Here is a 23,915-nt window from a genome sequence, read left to right on the forward strand (position 1 = left end):
TCTCCATCACATTCGAATATATACAATAGGCAAATGAGGCTGAAAACATGAATTCTGAAAATAAAAATATTTTATTGTTGTTTAACGGTGCAAAATCAAGTCAGAGGAGAAAATAGTCAAAGGGGACCTATCATGCAAAATGCACTGTTGTACGTCTTTTATACATGAATATGTGTCCCCCGTGTGTCAGGGAACTCACCAAGTGTCAGAAAACACAACCCTCTCTTTTCCTCCGTACCCAAATCTCTAAAAACGGGGCTGCAACGGAGCTGATTATTATTTGAATTTTTCTGACGTCAGAAAAGGGGTGCTCCGCCTATATGGGCAACTCTCCACCTATCAGGGGAATGAGAGACCGCTCGAAAGCGCTGGAGACACTGTAGTACATATGCCAGGCCTGTAAGCGGCGCTGTAGTCTGCCACAAAAGCAGAATCAGCCCCTGCAAAAACAGGGCTGGAATAGAGCAGATAGAGCAAATGAGGCATGGCTAAAATGCATGATCTGTTTGGTATTTTGAAAAAAAAAACTTCACAGACATGTTTTATATAGGTATGGCCCAACAATATATGTTTCAAATATAGCATGATAGGTCCACTTTAAAGAAATTATCCAGAATGTGCTACATACTGTACATACAACTGTACTTTTACATGATTACCAACCTCTGGGTCAACGTTTAAACGGAGTCTAGTGAAGATGAAATTAACTTTCCCTTTGTTTGTTAAACATAAGGCCACTATGGTAGACCATAAGGAATATAAGTCACAAGTAAAATAAAGCACACTCCTTCTCTCTGTGGAAACATGTAACAGAGACTCCACGGATCAGACAGACAGAAGTGTTAAGAACATCTCTAATCACATTACTGCACACATTGAAGCTCTATTACTCAACATGAGGCACAGGTGGAACTGATGGCATTGCACTGTATGTACTTTGTGATGATGGTACAAAAGATTCTACATGTAATCTAATAGAGTCTACATTTGGTCCTGACTCAACCAGCACTGATGGATTTATTGTATGCAGCTAATGTGATTTGCAGACAATACTGCTCCATTGATTTTGTTTTCTTTTGTTGAACTCTTTTATTGTACAAGGATTTAGAAACAATGTGTTGCCTGAGCATCATTCATACCATGCTGTGTCTCGACAAAATATCTGCATGTTGTCCCTGTGGTCAGTGTTAAAAAGCAGTGGCACGACAGAAGGCAGAGACCGGATGATCGACAAAGAAATCTGGGTCCATTTTCTAATCCCAGTTCACAGTAACAGTTTTGCTGTACAAGCCCATATTCACCAGTGTTTGGGTGTTCTTACCATAGACTGTATATATATATATAAAGGGTTCTTACTGGACAGTTAACAACTTTGATGGATTAAAGGCATTAATCCCAATGACAAAGTTAATTTTATTTAGTTCTAAAAAACTGACTGTACATATTACTTCAAGCAACCGCTTAGCAACATCTCTGTAGCAAAAATGTTGCCATATGGTTAAAACAGACTTTCTTCAGATTTAAACCCATGAAAGTCTTTCTCTGTAATATTACATATTTAAGTATCTTACTTATTAAGTAGCTGTCAATGTTGACCAATAACTAGTAATGACCAACTAAAGTTAGTATTACGACCCAAAACCTCAGCAGATCTGCTTCATCAAGACCCTGTGGTTTGATTTGACCATGTTGGATGACAATGCCCAAACTACCCAGTAACTAGCATTAGACTCAAATGCTCAATCCTGATTAGTTCATGGACATACATGACATCACACTATCCAACTGAGCCCCTCCCACTTCAGTTTATGTAAGAAAAGCGCAAAGAAATAAACACAGAAATCGGTGATATGAAATAACCAAAATGTTCGAACGATGGCAGTAAATTGTGTGTTCATGTAGGACCATGTCTGTCATAACAAAAAGATAATTGAGAAACAGATATGGCTGTGTTCAGAATCATCATTTTACTTTTAGTATGTACTGCAGCTGCCCATACAAATGACCTACAGTTGCATACAGTTTGCATACAATTGGGACACAGTACTTCATATCCTTGCACCTTGAACTTCGACCCTTTTGCTCGTATGCAGTATCCTCTGTGTAAAGGATTGTGGGTAAGGATAGCCAGAAAAGTATGCTGGCTTGCATACATCAAAATGTGACTTGATGGAGTATGATATCCATGTATTTTTGGCATAATACATCTGACATACCATATATTGGGACATACAAAATATGTTTTCCTGGCATACTTAATAGTATAGTTGTATAGGTATTTGTCTTCAGGTCCTTTAAGACATGTTCACTAAATGATTGGCATGTTAAAGGTAGTCTGTTTTTAAAGAATAGTTTACAATGGGAGGTCATGCGAGACATGCAAAATGCTTTGAGACATGTTAATGAGTGTATGAGTGTAATATGGTAAATATGCTACGCAACTGATTTTCTACCACAGGATTTAGGATTTATGACGCAGCAAAAATCGTAGAAATCCTGTTTTGAATCAAAATCCACCAGTTTTTTCATGCACTCTACGTACTCTACGCACTCAGTCGGACGCACTCAGTCGGACGCACTCTACGTCCGACTCTACGTCCGACTCTACGTCGGACTACGCATGTAGTCAGACGAGAGTTCCTGCTCTTTCTCCTTTTCGTAGTCAATCAGCATCAGGTCAGCGTTGTGACCTCCGGCTGAGCGTAATTTCCTGTGGCAGCGAGGAGGTCTTTACAGCTCTCTGTAAGGAAACAAAGGACAGAAAACAATCAAACACAGTCACTTATGAGCATGAAAGACCTAGAAAGTGTTTCCTAGGAAGTGTATTTAAACATCACCGCTATATAGAAGCTGTTCAAGCTGAACTCGTCTCTAAACTAATCAATATTATTATTATTATTTTATTATATAAAAATCCTACTAATTTAATTGTTTAATCTATAAAATGTCATACAATGAAAGTTTCTTTAACATTAGAATACAATTTACATTAATATAATCTTCTCAATTTAAGAAGCAGGAGCCTGCGAATTATCTTTATTTTCTGATAAATGATGTAATAATTGTTCTTTGTAATTTTCCATTTAAAGTATCCTATTATACTATTTTTAGGCATATATTATAGGTCTCAGATATATACAAATATATAAAAAACCTGTCACCCATTCTAGCCATGCCTCATACCCCTCTATTTCAGCCTTGTTAGAGAAGTGCTGGTTCTGGGTAAGTAGCGTTAAAAAAATAAATAAACTTATGCAGGAGAATTCTACCGGCAGATACTCAGCTAAATGCTGCTGTGATTAAACACCATATTATGTTCCACATCAAGGATTATTTCTATCAGACGTTTCTGATAGGGCCGTTGGCGTAGAGCCAGCCCACATCTAAGATATTACATCATATCGGCAGCAAATCTGGATCATCTCCGTTGTACCCCTGTTTTTTTTTAGATTTGGGTAAGGAGGAAAAGAGAGAGGGTTTTATTTCCTGACACTTTGTGTGTATTTTGCATGATAGGGGACCTTTAAGGAGCAATTGATAAATTGACTTGTATTTTACTTCGACAGAGAGATCCTACAGATCTGAAAGTCAGAGGACAACAGGACGCTTTTGCTATGAACACCCATGTTGTTAATGGAAACCCATTAGTAGCAATCATCCAGACGAGTCACCTGGGAATATGAAGCCTCCTCCGAGCTAACTAGCCTTTTTTCTGGTTGTCAGACTTTCTGCCTGCCGCTTCCTCTTAGCAGCACACAACAGTTTGCCTCACCATTATGCTCTCATCAGGACAAGAGCTGGCGGTTGTCACATCTCTGAGGCAATGGGCTTTCCACTAGGACAGCGTTTTCATGTATAAATTGTGACAGTGAGTGTTAACACTGTCTGTGATTCCCTGTGACAGTCATAATCACTTCAAACCCACCAGCATTTTGTTCCCACTGCAGGGCGGGCGACCATTTCCTGTCACTGATAATCATCTTAGCATATTCAGACCTGCTGCATCCATCTGTCCTTCTCTCTGCTTCCTGCCATACTGCTCTGGTGAAATATGATCCATACCTTATATCCTGTAACCCTGAAATTAACCTTACACCGTCCTCTATGGGCATGGCTTCGTAGAGCAGTGCCACTGAGTCATATCTCTCCCCTGTGAGCAGCTCAAAATGGCAGCAATCACATGTTGCATGTTGTCAAGAAAATACGAGTTCTTGATTTTGAATCACAACTCAGCCACAGCCATTTCCCACACTGATAGCAAACAATGAAAGACCACTTGAGACATTTTTCCAGGTAATGTCGACTAAAATGTGTTGTGAATGTGTAATTTTGCCCTGTTATACAATGGGATACCATTATCCACATCCTCACCAGACACAGGGCTCGGGATTGAATTACCCCCTCCCTCGCTCTCTCAAAGATTCATTTTGAGCTGTTCTGGCTTTGCTCTGCCTCCCATTGCTTTTGTCTCTGCCATCAGAAAAAGCGTCACTTGGCAATTGCATGAGCTGACCAGATAATTTAGCGTATTATTAGAGGAGTCAGCGTGAAAGGAGACTGGTGATGATTTCTTCGTGTTTTTGTTTTTCCCACTGTGACTGTGATGCCGTCAATTCTACATTGACGTATTATTTCCTACCCTGAGCATAACAGGTCCACAAATACCCCTTCTCGTGTATCTGAAAGATATAACTGATTTTTCTTTATATGCATGTGACAACATGCTATTAACCGACACCAATCTACAACACTCAATCCATTCAGGGATTCACAAGGCTTTCAACAAACACGTTTAAATACAATTTGCTTGTAATGGGCTGTCAAAAAAAGTGGGGGGAGTATATAGTCTCATAGGAGCCAAGCTACAATGAGTGCCCCCCATTTATGTGTTTTTTTAGCCTCGACAGTGATGCGCTAATGAGCTTTGGTAGAGTGCAGTTTTGCAGGAAAACACCTTTAGTGTCGTTGGGCTGTTTGTAGATGAGTCAGGATGTTGACCGGGTGGGATGTGAGCTCAGGATGTCATGAATGAATCCACGACTGCCAAATATAGAGACTCTTTTCCCGAGGGGCTTTTAGGTACTTAGGGAATCTCAGATGTGTGATCCAGCAGCCATTCAAGCAGAGAGCGATGGCAGGCTGACAGCGGATATCAATAAAGAGACCTAAAAAGGGGCTTCTTTGTACCCATGCTACCAGTTTCACACAATTTATCAATAGTCAAATACAGAATATTGGTGTTGAAGGTCAGAAATCTATAAATAATCCCATAGACATAGCATCACAAATACCTACAGTTGAATCTGAGTATAGATAGACCCACACTTGGGTTAGAAAACACTATGCCATTTTTGCAATTTCTTTTTTGTACAAATTGAACAAACAATATATAACAGAAGTTGTAAATCTATACAGTTGCTGGTAGGCAATCCTTTTTTTTTTACCCTCAGACAAACCAGGCTAGCTGTTTCTTCCTGCTTCAAGTCCTGAGCAATCAGAGATGGGAGTGGTATCAATCTATCATCTCACTAGTACCCAAAACGTTAAAAGTGCCTTAGTACATGTTTTCCCAGAGTGTAGTGGAGTTAAACCAGTTCAGATATGTACTGTCACTTACCAGTATGGGCGTTGGAGTCACCAGCGGTCAGGAGGAAGCAGGTGGCCTCCTTTTTAGTCTTGTCTCGCCCTCTGGAGCACCGCAGGGTCCACTTTTCATTGGGGGACAGCGGCTGGGTCAGGCTGCAGCCTTCCTCCTCTGAAAGGGCCACATTTGCATCCCCGTTCTGCTTGGAGTCTGACAGGAGGACAAAAACACATAGTGATGTAAATGCCAAAGCTTTTACTGAGAGCCAGAGTGCCCACACAAAGGCAGAGGTTTGTGGCATAAAATCTGTGTTTTCTGTGATGAAATTCAATTGTCTGAGATTTTGTAAGGAGTATTTTGATCGTGGTGTGTTAACTGTCTATGTGACAAATCATGGTTCCGCTGTCAGACAGTCTTAAAAGCATTTGGAAAAATAAGAATACATAGTCTATGCTAAAGCCAGTTGAGTAGCACTTGAAATGTTTTTGCTCTATGAAACCTGATGTACTTATATGATTCTGTTTTCTTCAAGTTTGTATTTTGTTGGTCGAACGCACTTATTGTAAGTCGCTTTGGATAAAAGCGTCAGCTAAATGCAATGTAATGTCTAATTATGTTACTGTATAACTCACATATTTATAATTGATTAAACAAACAGGAAGACAAAAATTATATTTTGAAATCAAAATCCTGATAAATTCAATAAATAACAACATTATTTTAAAAAGGTCACTTCAATTAAATTACAAATAAATAATGTTCTTACTTTCCTCTCATGATATCTAGCCATGCAGCCATTTGTTTTATTTGCCATTAAAATGTCTGCCAAGGAACAACTAAGGTGAATGCTATAGTGTTTGTGCTGCTAACACTGAAATATACATTTTAAATAATAGTTCAAACATTTCTTTCCAGCAAGAATGTTCCCTTTATAATATGAAATAAAAATATGTATATGAGTGAAAGAACCTCCAATGAAGGCTGTCTAAGTAACCAAACACTGTTTCTATAAGACATTACTGTTTACATTTAAAAAAGGTACATGTAAGCACCACACATTTCTCTAATTAAATCCTGAGCAAATAAAAACAGAACTCTCTGCTTGTCCAGATACCACAGAGGGAAATCGAGAGCATGTTCCTGTAATTTGGGTGAACTGACCCTTTAATATTGTGTGCTGACCTGAGCGGTTCCTGCTGACGTTCTCTTCGGCGGCCAGCGGACACGTGTCGCTCTGAGTGCTGTCTCTGTGTGAGTTTGTTTCCGACTTCACAAACGAGGCAGAGTCAGTCGGAGCGTCTGGGTTCGGGTTGTGCTTCTTCTTCTTTTTCGGCAGCTTCTGTTTGGCCATAGCCAGCGAGTAGTACATCCCAAAGTTATTGACGATGACGGGCACCGGCATGGCGATGGTCAGGACCCCTGCGAGCGCACACAGAGCCCCCACCATCATGCCCAGCCAGGTCTGTGGGTACATGTCTCCGTAGCCCAGCGTTGTCATGGTGACCACCGCCCACCAGAAGCTGATGGGGATGTTCTTGAAGTGTGTGTGGTTGGAACCCGTGGGGTCGTCAGGCTGGGCCCCGATGCGCTCAGCGTAGTATATCATGGTGGCGAAGATAAGTACACCGAGTGCCAAGAAGATGATGAGAAGCAGGAACTCGTTGACGCTGGCCCTCAGTGTGTGGCCCAGCACTCGCAGGCCCACAAAGTGCCGCGTCAGCTTGAAGATACGGAGGATCCGAACAAAGCGCACCACTCGGAGGAAGCCCAGCACGTCATTGGCAGCTTTGGAGGACAGACCCTTCAGGCCCATCTCCAGGTAGAATGGCAGAATGGCCACAAAGTCAATGATGTTGAGTGTGTTCTTGATGAAGACCATCTTGTTTGGGCAGCAGACGACGCGCACCAGGAATTCAAAAGTGAACCAGACCACACAGATGCCCTCCACCACAGTGAGGATGGGCTTGGTCACCATCTCCGGCCTCTCCTCTTTCCGTGTGACGTTTCCCTCGACAATCTGCACCGTCCGGTTCTGCAGCTCGTTGAAGGCTTCATGGGTCTCCAGGCAGAAGGTGGTGATGGACACCAGGATGAAAAATAGAGAGGCAAACGCCACTCCCTAGACAGGACAGATAAAACACTTAGTTTAAGGTAACCTATTGTGAAAAATGCACTTTCTGATGTCTTTTATACATAAATATGTGTCCCCGGTGTGTAAGGAGACTCACAAAGTGTCCGAAAATACAACCCTCTCTCTTTTCTCCTTACCCACATCTCTTAAAACGGGGGTACAACGGAGCTGATCCAGATTTGCTGCAGTCATGACGACATTAGTCAAATGCTGGCTGGCTTTACGCCCATGGCCCTATCAGAAACATTGCTGTATCAGAAACAATGTGCGACTTGTTTTGGAAGTAATATGGTCTGTATTTACATTAGCAAGCATCGCTAACACGCAGAGCTAATACTGTACTGGAGAGAGTATTACAAAAAAAAAAGGTACTCACCTTGAGGTAAACCCGCGAGAGAAAAAGCATTTGAGCTCCATACTGTTTTAAAAATAATCCTCGTGGTTTGGAACATAATATTGCGTTTAATCACAGCAGCATTCAGCTGAGAATCTGGGTAGAAACCTCTCTTCACAGAGGAGAGCTTATGCCTGCTCCAAAGAGGCGTGGCCAGCAGCAGCTCGGCAACATTTAAAGCTACAGACCCAGAATCAGCACTTTAATAACAGGGCTGAAATAGAGGGGTACGTATGAGGCATGGCTAGAATGGGTGATCTGTTTGGTATTTTGAGAAAAACATATATATCTGAGACCTATAATATATTCCTACAAATAGTATAATAGGAGACATTTAAAAATATCTTGTGCCTTCCGAACTTGTACTTTTTAAATCATATTGTGCAAAGGTTTCTATTAAAACTTAAAACCTGAATGGTTTGCTCTCCAAGAAAACTATAGACACCTGAAAAAAAAATCTGTTTTCCAGAACCACTGGCACTGAGCCTCATCCTCACACCTTCAAGGAAATAATTCAGTGCTGTGATTGTCCACTGCCTCTTGAGTTTAATATTACTGAGTGAATATTATAATATTTTTTTTTTTAAAGACTTGGGAGCCAGGACAATGTCATTTGAGAAAACAAACCAATTCCAAAACCAATTACTCCCATGAACACAGAGCCTGAATCCTGCAGAAAGAAGACGTGATTTCATTAACATGGCGCCCTGTGCAAGACTCGGACAGCAGGGGGTGCTCACAAGGAGCCAACACTTAATAACTACGCCAACCATAGGGCTGCTGTGTGAGGTTTCACATACATGAGTCTCAGGGTTCAATTTTGTTCTGAAAAGGAGTTTTGTGTTTCGATTCACAAGTGTAGGAGAGGGAAGTGGAGAGAGGAGTAGAGCCCGCTGACACAGAACAGCGAGCGATAACAAAAGAGATAAAAGACTCTGGACAACAAACTGAGTCATGAGAGACTTCCTGTCACATTCAGTCCTGCTGTTGAGTTTATCAGCCATGTTTTGGTGAAACAATGCACTCATTGATGCCTCTGATCCAAATGCAATATCATTTAAATCTAGAGCTGCAGCTACTAGTCGACCAATTAATACAGATTAATACGATTAATACAGTTAATACAGAAAAAGAAATCGTCACTATTTTGATAATAAATTGATTGTTAATGTTATTTTTCAAGCGGAAAAGGCAGAAAATGTTTTTTTCAGTCAATCAAATATAAAGATTTAAATGTTCCCTTTTTAAATTATATTACACTGAATGTCTTTGGGTTTTGGACTGACATTAAATTATTTTCATATTGTATCTACCTACCGTAAAGAGTTATTTAAAAACATCACCTTGGACTTTGACAAACTGCAGTTCTTAATTTTCTGACATTTTAAAGACCAAATGAATAATCAATTAATCAAAAAAAATAAGCAGCAGTTTCTTTGATAATGAAAAAATGTACAGCCCTAAATAAAATAAATAATCTCTCTAAAAATCTAAATACAATGACGGCTGAGTCAAACCACTTTAAAAACCAATGGGAGGTACATTGAACAATGCAGCCCGCATGGCTTCCACCTGATCCAGCACAATTGCCATGCCTGTCTGTCTTTGTGTTAACATTGTGTGCTTACTCATACCCGATCTGTCTTCATTGTTTACTAAAGCCTGGACAAATTGCAAAGCCTCTCAAACCTTTCTCCAATCTTTCAGCTGGATAAATATGTACCTGTGCCATGCATGCACTCAGCTATTTTCCACCTCCGGGGGCCTCTCAAATATCAACCGGCTTTATAGCGTTTGGTTCTTTGATTAGAATAAAACAAATAAACCATGTGATGTTTGACACTAATCCGCTGCGAAACAAATTAAATAAAGTTTTGGTAGACAAACCTTCATCAGGCTATTTTGGAATTAATCAAATGTAATGTGAGGAAGGTCTTTGTACTGAAGCATTGTTATTGAATATCTCTTACTGGAAGTGATGAGGATAGTGTGCGGGAGACTTTAGTGCTGTATTGTCAACCTATTCTCCTATGCACCTGTTGATCTACAGGTGTGCATACGTTCTGCTCTTTACTATGGACAAACAACATAACTAGGATCAGGCGAGGTTATGGGGTTTAGAGAGTTGGGAGAATAGCAGCTAATTTTCAAAACAGCAATACTGCACACATGTAAATATATACGATAATAAATATCTCTGTTGTGCACCCAGATAATGTGCAGGTTATTTACCATGACAACCTTCCTCCGCTTTGTCCCTGCAGAGCTCTGAGGCCCTCGCAGCTCTGTTCCCCCGAGAAGATGAGGGCTGAGCCGAAGGACAAGAGGGAAGACGGTGAAGCCTCGACTCTGCCCCAGGAGGAGATCAGAGTCACGTGTCCCTGAACATCACCAAGGACAGCTGAGTCTCAGGGAACATCACAACAAGCCAACCAGTAAAGAGAAACTACAAGAAACAGCAGCACAGAGCTGACTTAGTCATACATACAGTATACTGCCGCAGCTGAAGACAAAGATTGAAAAAAGTAAATGAATGTCACTAAACTTCAATATCAGTATACAAAAATGTTTTTTTATTTTTTATATTTAATCTGCTATGCGGTCACTTTAGCTGTCAGATAAATGAGGTGGGATAAAATAAAAAATGAAAGTTACATTTTCCCTTTCTTTTGTGTTGTTGTAGTGTAGTCGTCTAAAAGTAGTATATAAGTAAAGTGACTGAAAATTGTACATGAGATATATTTGGTTAGCAATGCTCAGTTGTCTACATTTTTGAAATAATAATGATCAAATCTTGTTGAAGCTTTACATCCCGCATCACTGAGCAGGGGGTCTATGACTTACTTGCTTTCATCTGAAAATGTGTTTTCAGTAACACTGGATGTTTACTAGCCTTTATTCAATGAAAATGAATCAAGTACTAATTTACATTCACAGTGTCTCCAACACACACATTGTGTCCTTTCATCCATGATTTCCCATTGAAAAGCCGTCCAGACAAAAGAGCCAGATATAAAGTCAACACCAGATAATTAAGGTGGGCTTCACTAAACGAGAGGGATCAGCCTCTGTTGAAACATCTCAGCAGGACCATTTCCAAAGTCAATTAATAAAAACATTGCCCTAGCTTTTCATCAATCCACTCTGGTCTCCACTGCCTCACTGTGGGTTCTTCACTTGTTGCACAATAGACCTGGATAATGAATAGGAGCCCAGTGTCAACAATGGTAGACAAAGTGTTGATGAACTGGTCGGACATGTATTGATTGTAAATCTTATGAAAATAAGGAATTGAACAGATCTGATCCAACAGTGCAAATAACTCTTTTTGACCAGAACAGAAGGCTTGTTCTTCCCATTTAACAAAAAATAGCTGTCAGTCATTTTGACAGATTAATTGTCTTTTGATCTACAATCGTTGTCCCTGACACACGGAGCGGTGCAAGCGGCTACTTTATTTTACCTGACGATCAAATGGACAGACAGATAAGAGACTAGCCAGTGACGGGGGACATTTATATTATGCTTTATCCATCTTTTAATCAAAGTTACAGGCAGTCTTGTGGCCATTCAGGCATGACAGGACGAGTGTCGATTTAAGAACTGACGTTAAGATAAGATAGGACGTTTAGGAATGCTTTAAGACTGATAGTATCTTTGAAACTTAGGTCAAGATAGTTCAAGCAGATACGATATTTGTAATGTCACTTTCCCACCTGCGAACACAGCTGATTGTGTTTATTGAAATGCATAACTGTAGTTTCAGTTCAGCAAAAGCCTAAAAAAATGTGTCCATTGTGTCAATTTTGTCCGGCTGTTTTATCATCGATCATATTTCTGTTACAGTCTAAAAGATATATTTGTACACTATGAAATTCTTCTGGCTTAAAAAACAAAGCACACATGGGACTCCTTCAGTAAGACAACAAACCAGCAGCCACCAAAATAGAAAGGGTGAGTCCTGCTGTTGTTCAGATACTTGTGATGACCCCAACGGGCCGTGACAGTGTTCAGTTTATTCAAATGCCAACGGTTTACCCCAGAAGTAAACAGAGCTCATATCTGCGGCCAGGGGCAGCTCCGCAGGGAAGGTGCCGAAGGTCTAGGCACACTACGACAATTTTCTCTGCTCATAAAAGGCTCAACAAAAAGGTCTTGCAATAACACATCACAGCTTGACCTCAGACCTGCGTATCTGTCAGTGGCTGCACTGCCACTTCTCTTCCTCCAAGTATTTAGTCTTGTTGTAGTAGTAGTGTTTGTCTGTGGCTATTCTAGTTATTTGCATGTGTCCGTGTATACAAGTTGATTTCAATTAATCTTGCAGCATTTAAATGTGTCTGTAATGTTTAAGGTCTGACACAAAGGGATACCACAACATTATGTTTACAGCTCAATGGTGGAGACTTTAAACACAGTCAGTGTTGGACTGGTTGCCATACTGTTTCTGTTCCACCACAGTGGTTTCCATGTTAGGGTGCTGAGCCTCCTAATGTTATGATCAATGTTCACACAAAGCTTTCTTTTTTTATTCATTTCCTGGGAATGTAAATACAGCCTCTGCAATCTTCCCGAGGGGTTAAGTGTATACAAGCACTACGTGTGTATGACATTACTTCCTACATCTAACCTCGGCTTGCAGTACATTTCAATTGCACTCCAAGGGATCAATTAAGTCATTTAGAGAGGTTGCTTTGTATGTGCTTTAGAGGTAAATGGACTTCACGATGAGTGTTTCTATTTTATTCTACTCAACTACATTTTCATGGAATATATTTACACTCCTTTAATAGCTTCAGCTCTTACTTACCTGAAGATCAGACTGAATGGCCATTAGTCTTCACTGGTTCATTCCTTTGAAATGCCTTTTTTAGTTTAGTAAGATTTACAATTCTTGACTTGTGGACATGATATTTTGTAAAACAACACAGTTTGGTTTAAATTAAGTACGTTTGTTATGTTATTTTCAATACTGATGTAGTTTAAAGTTGACATTAATTTGGGTTTCACATGTGCCACAAACACCATCGATCCACGCCATATTCCCAAGCTTTGCTTAGGAAGCAAATTGTGATACTTAAAAAAAATTATCCAGAAGACTTGAAGTTTCCCTCAAAGGTAATACTCAAACAATACCTTTGAATGTTTTGGAATGTAATTGTTGAGACACCAGGCTGAAAACTGAATGATATTTATGGATGATAGCACAGTTGATTTTAAAGTCTCTGAGCACTAAACCTACAGTATCGTAAGAGTCTAAGGATAATGCCAAACACTGCCTGTGCCAAAAAGACATCAACTCAAGGTCATCAGGTGCCAGCTAGCAGACTGAGACTAGGTTCCCCCGAGGAGACAGCCGCAAGGTCCCAGCTGGGAGACTCAGATCAGTAAGGAGTGAGGCAGGTGGACGGGCAGGCGGAGCGTCAGTGTGCAGCAGCTGGGGAGTGCCATCACAGCCAACACCTCCAGCTGTTCAGCATCACGCTCTGTTACTAACACTGACACATAGGAGCCACAACAACGAGGCTACTGAGCAGTCAGCAGCTGCACAGCCAATAAGAGCAGCAACTTTGATGATTTCTTAGAATTCATGTCACACTGATCCACCACCCGAGGACGGAGGAGAATTAATGTCCACCACTCAGTCTGGCAGGGAAGCCCCTGGGGATCTGCAATATACCGGTATTGACCAAATTCAAAAAATAATTTTCTCCCTTTCCCAATGCCACAGTGTAAGACTAAAATGCACAATAAAGAAAGCTATTTCTAATTCTCTATTTATTGCGATCATATTGAAACATGCTTATTTTGTATTGAATCAGAAGGGTATGATCTAAACTGCAATACAAAACAAGACAAGGTTTTGGCGGTAGGGCACATTTCTATGTTTTGACTTCCTCTTATTGAAGGGCTTTGAAGTCATTTTCCACTTTAACCAGCCTTGACCACCGATCAATGAACTGCAGCAAGGACATACAAAAAATAAACAACAGCAATCAGTGGAGAGGACCCTAACACAGAGCAGAACACCTCTACAATGAGGAAGAGGATAAAGACAGGGGGAAACGAACACCAATAGGTACAATAAAGTAGATGATGAAATTCCTTCAGATCAGGAAGGGCACTGCTACTGTACATCACCGGGGGTTTACCAGACACATGGCAGGGGGTTTAGGCTGAAAAGATGAAAGGTCAATGACCAGGAGTCGGTGGATGTGGAAGATCAGGCCTTCAACGTCCAATGCCAGGGTCCATTTATGATTAGAGACAGGGGTGCAATACTGTACTTAAAATTAAATAGGGAAAAGAGACTTTATGTATCCAGAGCTGAAGCATTCTTCCTTTAAAAAGACCACTGTGTATAATAGCTGTGAGGGAGTTGCTGAGTCAAAATAAAGGTACATGGTGGGGTCAGACTTTTGATATTTTAAGAAGCAAAATGATTCAAAAACAGCCACGTTCAGTACAAGTCTCAAGTAAAGGCTGGATATTTAAACCAGATCTCAGCATGCAGGAAAATAACAATTAACCATTCAGTATTGATCATAAATCAAAGCGGTTCAAATCTATCCTGCCTGTATAAATACTGACTGTATTAACATGTAAATATACTTTCTACAATCGTGCTGGGTTTTAAAGCTGGAGTCTGCTGTGTCAACCTTCCTCACTGATTAATAATATGTCATGTGTATATATGATGAATGTACAACATCAAATTAGTTAGTAAAGGGAAAATTCACTTAGAAATCACATTGTATCACAGCAACACATGAACCAATCTATTTTCAGCAAACGGCTTAGAACAAAGCAGAATAAACAAGCAGCACCGTAATCACACAGGATTACTGAGAATTCAGAGTTATAAGAGTCTCATTAACGAGGCTGCGCTGCTTTGATGTGTGAAAAATCAAATCCACTGCTCCACTCACAAAGAGCAGAGAAAAGGTGTCAGCGCTGAGAGAGCCGGGCCCAGAGGTTCTGCTCATAACACTTCTTTATTATTTATCAACTAGGTGTCACTCCGAGGCAAAATGTGACGCGTGAAGTTTAATATTCAGCAATCAACATCTAATAATTAAATACATATGAATGTCTTTGAACATCTCTAATTTGAAAACAAGGTGACTTTATCTAATGTGGTAAATAAATCTGTATGTAAATGCCAATCCACAATAAATGTGCAAAATATGAACCAATTTAAAGAAAATGTGTGTTTTATATTGCCAAATAGATTTGGTGTTTGTGTGTAGACTCGAGATAACGTGCATCAAACCTCAACAACCCCACATCAATTAATCCCTTGGTGTCACAACAAAGACAAATTGATTTTCTTTTCTACGTTGCTCTTTTCTGTGGGAAAAGCACTTTTAATTGCTCACCGCTGATAACAAGTTGTAGCCCATTACCACAGCGGTGATAAATTACAGGCAGGAGCGCCGTGGAATTAATGAAATATTGCATGAGGGAAGATTGAACCAAGTTATCTGGTCTGAGCTCAATGTTACTGTCAAGTTTAATTGTTTCATGTAACTAAACTGAGACTACAAAGAGACTAGTACATCATAGTCTTTTAAACTGAAATAGACTGTTTATTAGTAAAAAAATTAAAAAAATAATATCCTCTTTATTGCATGGCTCTGTGCTTTGAATGTTCATATCTACATTTGCTGAACAATGAAAAAAATGGTATACCGTTTAATTTATTCTGAACCCCCCCCTTTGTCTATTTAGGTTTTTGTGCTACTTTATGCTTCTTCCAATTTCAGTTAAGGTTACTTTCACGTTTTTATCTAATAAAAGGAAAGCAATTAACAAAAGTACAATATAAAAAACTCTGCCCTGATGATGGTGCTACATGAAAAACAAAGTCAGAAAAGTTATTAATTCCTATCTGGCAATTTGTATTCATCACATATTTAATCCAAAACCACAACAGTTCACTTCATGGTGGTGCTAGAGAAAAGGTAGAGAACCCAATGAACTGTTGTTCGCTTAGAATGGACAACGACTACATCTCATACATTGTGTATCTGTTGTGTGGTAAACACTTTCAAATTAGGCTAAGAGTCAGGCATTGTGTTATTAAAAATGCAATATGCTGTAAAGAGCCATTAGAGTTATAGTACCTTCTGTATTAGCAGTTGTGCATTTAGAAACTCTCTTATCCATGATTTGTGAGTGGTGCCATCATCAGTATAGAGGCTTCATGTGCCGACTTCAAACAGCTACACCTCCAGTCTTGGTTGATAGTGAGGAGGATGTGGCTTTAAATAATGGACTGATTAACTTCCTTCCGGCTTTCAAGAATCACATTATCTGAGACGAGCACGGAGGCTCTGTGAAATAAAAAGGCCATAAAGGTAACGTGAGTCTCTCGAAAAGCACTCGGCATCCTCTCAGAATGCACAGAGCAAACATATGTACATGAATGGGCTGGAGAGGAAATGGACAAAGAACATTATGACCGGGTCAATATGTGTATGCGTTCTTACTACATACTTCCAGATTCACATCTATATGCCACGTAGAACTTCACAAATCCTTATTGATTCATTTGCAAATATTGGGTGGTGGGAGACGTGATGAACTGGCAGGCAGAGCATCTTCAGATGGCAGCTGTGACTCAGAGATGTCAGCTGTTCCACAGTGACAGTCTGCAAATGCCACCTGGATGAGAAGCTAAAATAAACACTATTTGAATTGTGATTGGCATGCAATAAGAAGACTACACTTCCGCTGCGGGAGTCTCTGAATAGACCATTCAAACTCCAAAAGTAGGCAAACAGAAATGACAGTGAGAATCAGCCTTTCTCTGTCGACTCTGGACTAAATGTATTTTTATTTTTCTGACCAGTGAAAGCTCCTGGCTCTTTGCCTTGAAAGCTTGTGCTATGGTGACACTCGATACTTTGCTATTACATTGACTTTATTAGGCACTCAGCTGCTTTTGTTGCTAAGCCATTAGGCATAGGGTTCTTTCTGACGCTTACAAATGGATTATTTCCATTGAGGAACAAATGAGAGCAAAATTATTTTAATTGGAAAGATTGCAAACATACCAAACATAAATGCATCTTTTGCATCATGATAAAATCAGAAATATTTAAATGTATTTTAAGGGAAGTGAATATTAAAATCATAAATACATCAAACACTTAAGACATGATTTTGAATAATGTATTATTCACTAAACACAAGCCACTTAAAACAGGGCAGTATGTCTCTCTCAACCATTTCTGAATGGTGGGATCCATTTAACTTTGCCTGTAAACTTAGTCGGACATCATCTTCTGTTTAATATACAGCATGATTTATTGCAGATGGATGTACACAACAGTGTTTTGAGGACCTCTGAGTGCAAACCTTGAATGAGATGTGTGGGAACACTTCAGTCCTGCAGCACTTTTGTCATGAAACAGCATTTTTATCTTTTTGCAGCATTTTGGTACAATTTCATATCATACATTTAGTGAGAACTGAAAAACTGCTGCTCACATGACTGAAATAAACATCTACAGAGCTGGTGATGCATTCTAAGAAAAATATTGACTTCAACTGGGAGCTGAATAAATACACTACAATTGTTAAAGCTTGCAAAAAAACAAAGGTGCGGAGTAACAGTTGATTAGCATTATTAGCACAAAGTAACTCTAGATTAATATTAATGTTCCTTTTGGGGTCTTTAAGAACTAAGGCCCCTCAAAAAACATATTGAATATTGATTTATCAGCCAGATATGTTGTGATTTGTTTCAAATGATCTTGTTCACTAACATATTGTTGTGCCCATAACATGTTTCATAAAGGTGTCCAAAGAAACATGGTCAAATCTATTGAATTTTCATATGCTCTTTTTCTGTGAATGGTGTTTACAGTTCTTTTTAACACAGCATTCCTCCTCCCAAACCCTTGTCGTATATTTATTTGGATTTCTGTTGGTTTTTTGGGTTCTCTTATAAGGAATCCTAGTAATAGTTGCCCCAAGCATTAGAGAATACATGGGATACACAAATGTAAATGTCTGTCAGAAGAGTTTTTGCCAAGACTAGAAAACAATATATATTTTAATATAATAAATGTTTAATTACGCACTCATTTTACTGCACATACAGCAGTGGGTTCTTTGGAAGCACAATGACAAAGTAAAACCAAAAAAGTAAATCACTGGAGATATGTGATTGTTTAATATCTCATTCCAAAATTGCAACTATTAATAAGCTGTTTAACCAGTCTCCGGTATTCTGGGAAGGATTTCCCTAATATGTTTGCAACTGGTGTGCAGATCCACACAATAAGAGCATTACTTGGGCCTTAATTGGCCTGGCTCAAAGTCTGTGCTCCAGGTCACCACTAATGTGTGGGAAGAGGTTAAGATCAGGGCTCTCTGCACTCCTAAACCGGGGAAACGTTTTCTGATGGACCTGGCTATTACCTAAAGTACCATTGTTGTACCTTGTCAGAACCAAAAGAACACAACCCTATGTGGAGAGGGGTCACCACATACTTTTTGCCATTTATATTGAGGATTTAATATTTGCAAGTCTTTATAGGATGTTCAGATGAGCCCTGGTTGATGCATGGGTGAGTTTATAACTGTTCTTGGAAATAGGTGAAATAGACATAAAAATATCAACTGTGACCAGGAAGCAGACCTGTACTTTGCATTTTCCATACAAATAACCACATTAAGGCCCAACTAAACCTCACCAGACTAGGCTGTCATTTCTACACTTGCCTGAACATGTTGCGATGTTAAGTGGGTAGACTTTACAACTTAACAACAGTAACATTTTAGTCCACATAAAGCGTAACCAGTATACAATGGCAGACTGCTGCTAGTATTTTATGTTTAAATGGTTTTATCATGTCCTGTGTTGATTGTATAAGGACTCAGTAAGCTTGTTTGATATTAAGTAAATCATATAAATGAAGTTATTGAAATGAAATGGAGCTGCTGACCCTTCACACAACAGGCTAGAAGTTTAACAACAACATGTAGAGCAATCTTACTCTTCAAGGATCAAAAACTGGACGAGACAAATGTTTACAAAACGCAGATATATGTCACATACAGCAAACATAACAGACTTAAGGGAAGGCTTGCTATAGGGACACCTGTTGATGATAGCAGAACGTTTGAGCTTTCCCTCCCACTTAGTGGTTTTATGGTCTCATGTGCCCATTAGAGCGCACTAAGGAGAAAACTCACCCTGGCTGCTTTGGAGGAGTAAGGGTCGTCAAACAGGGCCCAGACCTTAGGCTGCCAAATTTCGCAGCAGCTCCTCGACCTGTCCGGACAGTCCTCGATGCCGAACCGTCTCGGCATGTCTCTGTCGTCGTCGGTGTCCGGGTCGGGGGGTTCAAACGTCTCCAAGGCTTCCTCCGCGTCCCGGTGTTGCCGGTAAGTCATCCAGCAGCACGGCTCCACGTCGGTCTCGTCAATCCCCCAAAACGCCAGCTCCTCCTCGAAGAGGGGCCCGCACACGTCGGCCGGGCAGTGTAGCTTGCCGGTCCGGTAGTAGTTGAGCACATAGGCGAAGATACCCGGATGTCTGTCGAAGAAGAGCTCGGCGCTCGGGGTCGCAGCTTCCGAGTCAGAGCTGACCTGTGGGTCCGGGTCCGCCAGCCAGGCCAGGCGGGTCCCCGGCAGGGTCCTTAGGGTGCTTTTGTACGTTTCATGTCGAGTGCCACCCACGTTGATGGTAATTTTTTCCGAGTCTTCCCCTCTGAACATCTCCTCCTTCAGACATGTTTTAGACGGAGGTTTGTTGCCTGCCTTGCGCCCCCGGTAAGACGAAACACACACCGAGCTTATCATTTAGAAGCAAGGACCTTCTGGCCTACCTTACAAGATGTTGTCCAATCCGATAAATATATAAAATAATATTGCCAAAAGAGCCCTCATTTCAGACCCCAGTCCTGATACTGACCTGTGCGTGTCATTTATGCAAAGAAAACACTGTCTGATGGAGACAGCACAAAAGTGAGACGCTCAATAAAAACCACCTGTTACAAAACTCCGCCTGGTGTTGGAACAAAACGCAGGTGTTTTTAAATGTTGTTTGTAGAACAGGTTGCACAATGTTACTTAAATGAATGCTTCAAGGTGTTACACTTACGATTTTCCGCTCATTTTGCAAAAAATAAATGTCAAATTACGCACAGCAGGCTTCGTGCCTCTGAAGTAATGTGTCACTCCTCGCCTCCTTTTATAAATGTTATTCAAATTCTGCAACGCCAAAATGAACAACTATTCCTGATAACTTTTCTCTTCTCCACAAAAAAATGAGCAAGCTTTCCAAACGACCATTTATTCACTCGAGTTGAGCTATTCCTCCAGTTCTTCCTGTTCTGTTCGCATGCCAGATGTGCTGTTGTTTTCCAGCTGGGGATCTGTTGCTTTCTTCACAAGTAGCCTCTCTTGCCTTAGCGACACAACCCCGGATGGATGGTGCGTTCAACAACAGCCTCGACAGTTTAACTCTTTGGATGCTGGCGGAGGCTGGCGCACTGAACCACTCCCCCCAATCTCTCTGTGTGTGTGTGTGTGTGTGTGTGTGTGTGAACCTTCAACTTACTTTATTTGTAGATTGTAATATTGAATAATGTGATTCAAACATTTTAGTAGCAGATAATGATTTTCCTTCAATTTCATTAGTAGCCAATAATGATGATTATTGTTATTATTATTGTCGTTATTAGTATTATTTGTATCATTATTAGTATTGCTTATTAGTGCTATTATTATTATTATTTGTATTGTTATTATTATTATTATTATTGAGCAACAAAGTGTGATCCAACAATGTGATCTCATCAGAGAAGTCATGATGTTGCTGAATCAAACTAAGACTGACACCTAGTGGATCCTTCAGTGAACAACATGATCAGTGAGCCGGTTGAATGAACCATTCAGAAATACAGAAATGACATTGATTTGAAGAGATCGTGTTCAGTTGATTTACTAATTATGTAACCACAAAGCAACATCTGAAAAGTTTAGGTGAAAGTACTGCATTAAGCATTGTACTTAAAGGGGACCTATTATGCAAAATCCACTTTGTCATGTATTTTATACATAAACATGTGTCCCCTCTGTGTAAAGAGATTCTGAAAATTTCAGGAAAAAAGATTCACTTTCTTTTTGTCCTGATGCATTTATATAAAAACCTGTCTGAAAATGAGCTGATCAGATGTTGGCCACTTTATGATGTCATAACGATTTTTTGGCTTGTGTAACCATTAGCCAGTAACCAACCAAGGTAATACGCCTACCTTATCACCTGAATCTCCTCCTAGAGCACCATTGTGTTCTTTTTAACCAAATATCTCGCAGAGGGGCGTGGCGTGGGGAGTGGCTCCTTATTTTTCATCTAAAGTAACAGACACATAATCAGCACTTTTGAAACAGGGCTGAAACAGAGGGGTTTATGGGATGCTACAATGCATGATCTGTTTGGTATTTCAAGCCAAACACTTCAGAGACATGTTTTGTATATATCTGAGACCTATAATATATTGATGAAAAGGAGTATAATAGGAGACCTTTAAGGGGCTCTGATGTTACACAACGAAATCATACAATTCTGTTTACAGGTGTGGGAAATAGTTTATTAGGCATACTGGCTATTTGTTTGAAAAGTGGCATTAAGCCTCTCGAGGTTTCAGAAGTTCTGCGTTAAGTTTAAAGTTTGGTAACGTGTTGGGATAGACCATTTCAAGCTGGAAAAAACATAAATGTGAGTGTAGTGCTGTAAAAGTAATCTTACCTTGGTATCCCACTTCTTATATTTGGCTTGAGGCCATTTTAGCAGCTACTAGCTAAACACACCTGAATCACCAACTCAGCCATGCCTGTAAAAACCATTGAATTGCTAGTTGTCGACATGCATTGTGGGTAATGTTGGCAACAGGTGTTGAAAATAGTAAAAGCCTAAAAAGTACTTTCTCCTTAAAGTGCACCTATCATGCTATTTTTAGGCATATATTATGGGTCTCAGATATATACAAATATATAAAAACATGTCTCTGTTTTTCTCAAAATACAAACAGATCATGCATTTTAGACATCCCTCATATATCCCTCAATAGAGTGCCACAGTGACGCATCCTAAAACCCAGAAGTAAGTTAGCATTTTACCCATGAGAGACTGTGGCCGTTTCTCAATCGCAAGTAAAACTGCTGCAGAGCAACTATTTCAAGTACTCATCGAGTGGCGCCGTTTAAATGCATGTTAAATGCCCAGCATTCTGTGCCACTCTATGACGTAGTATAGGCGGCGCGTGAGGCTCAGGTTTGGGAAGGCTACTTTTTTTACCTGACGCTGCCCGCCCCCGGCGTCTATGGAAAAGAGATCAACTCAGTGAAAGCACCGCCTGCTGACCAATCAGAGCTCAGTGTGCGGAGTTTGAATCAAGCAGTGGCCCTCTAGGCCCTCTGTGAGGGCCCTAAGATATTCTAAAAAATAATATTTGAAAACATTTTTTCTTAAAAACGTTTTTTTAAAATATGTTTTGTAATATTTTGTTGTTGTTACATTTTTCATTAGTTTTACCAAAATAACTTGATTTAATTGTATTTAAAATAATATTTCCAAAGAAATAAATCCTTCGAATCTGCCTGTTCAGTTTCTGTTGGAATGTGAAGGGTTAAATGCCGTCTCTGCGAGTTATGTGAAGACGGGAGAGCTTGTTGGTCCCTCTCTACATTCACAGAGGGCCAGCTATAGTAACTCAACGAGAGAGTAATGTCAAATGACAGTACAATTGACCAATCATATCTACCCTCTAAATGGGCGGGCTTTATTTTTCGCGGACTTTATGACAAGTTCCGCCCGCTGGGAGGTCTATGCAAGTGGTGCAGTGACGCGTCCTAAAACCCGGAAGTAAGCTTCGCTCGGATTCCTTCGACAGAAAGCAACGGGATTTCTCCATAGAATTTTGGAAAATAGCTCGAAATAAGGTCTGTGGAAAACGAACCTGTTAGATAAATGCACGTTTTGTTCAGCCGGATAATATCCACATGTCTACCCTACTTTTATTATTTTCGATAGATCGATAGATTTATTATTGATATATTTATAATTAGCATAAATTCGTTCATGATGGCTCACTTCAGTGATAGTGAGGACATCGTTGCGAAATTATTAACCGAGTCATTTTCAAGATTGAATTACAATGATAAACTGGAGTGGCAAATGATCAGCTCAGCTGAATGACCCGCACGTGCTTCATCCAAAAGGACAGGAGGATGGACTTTGTGTTTAAGTGATTTGATCATCAAAGGTAGGCCTAAGTCATTTTCAATGTGGGCCGCGGTGCCGACTTAATTCATTTGTAATTGTTACTTGTCTGTGGGTGCCCTGTCATGATAGGTGTTTATATAAATGGTGTTGTTTTGTGTGGTAGAGGGTCGCTGTCATTGATGCGTTTTGCACCCCGGGCCGCTGTTTTGATATTCCGCTGAAGTATACGCTGTGACGTAATATCTCTTCTTTTTTTTCTCGAGGGAGGTGGGGTCAGAGGGCCTAGGTATAACAGTCACGGCTCGCCACTGGAATCAAGTCATATTCATAGGTCATATTACAGGATAAAGGAAATACAGTTTAAACTGCCGTATGCAGAGAAGACGCCGACGTGTCACACTTATCATTCATATCACATCATCAATCAGATCATCGATCATAATATCACAATATGTCCTTATCTGAGTCAGCTTCTCGAGCCGTATCTGGCCGTGCATCACTTACAGTGTCACATACTGTATGCAGACGTATTATTTTAAGCAACACATTAAGTTGACGAAAC

General features: G+C 40.1%; 1 protein-coding gene across 2 annotated transcripts; it reads right to left on the minus strand.

Moving 5' to 3' along the window:
- Positions 1-486: 486 nt before the first annotated feature.
- On the minus strand, positions 487-20,550 carry kcnc4 (potassium voltage-gated channel, Shaw-related subfamily, member 4). 2 transcript variants are annotated; one of them, XM_034208844.1, is made up of 4 exons: positions 19,318-20,550; positions 6,746-7,703; positions 5,618-5,794; positions 487-2,740 (listed from the first exon to the last, which is right to left on the minus strand). In XM_034208844.1, exons 1-4 carry the CDS (start codon positions 19,924-19,926, stop codon positions 2,673-2,675), a joined length of 1,812 nt encoding a protein of 603 aa, XP_034064735.1. In that variant the 5' UTR covers positions 19,927-20,550; the 3' UTR covers positions 487-2,672. The 2 variants fall into 2 exon arrangements, with proteins under 2 accessions (XP_034064735.1, XP_034064737.1); XM_034208846.1 differs by having other exon boundaries at positions 6,767-7,703; positions 19,318-19,926.
- Positions 20,551-23,915: the final 3,365 nt, after the last annotated feature.

This window comes from Gymnodraco acuticeps, unplaced genomic scaffold (assembly GCF_902827175.1).
Source record: "Gymnodraco acuticeps unplaced genomic scaffold, fGymAcu1.1, whole genome shotgun sequence".
In the NCBI taxonomy this organism is placed as follows: domain Eukaryota; kingdom Metazoa; phylum Chordata; class Actinopteri; order Perciformes; family Bathydraconidae; genus Gymnodraco; species Gymnodraco acuticeps.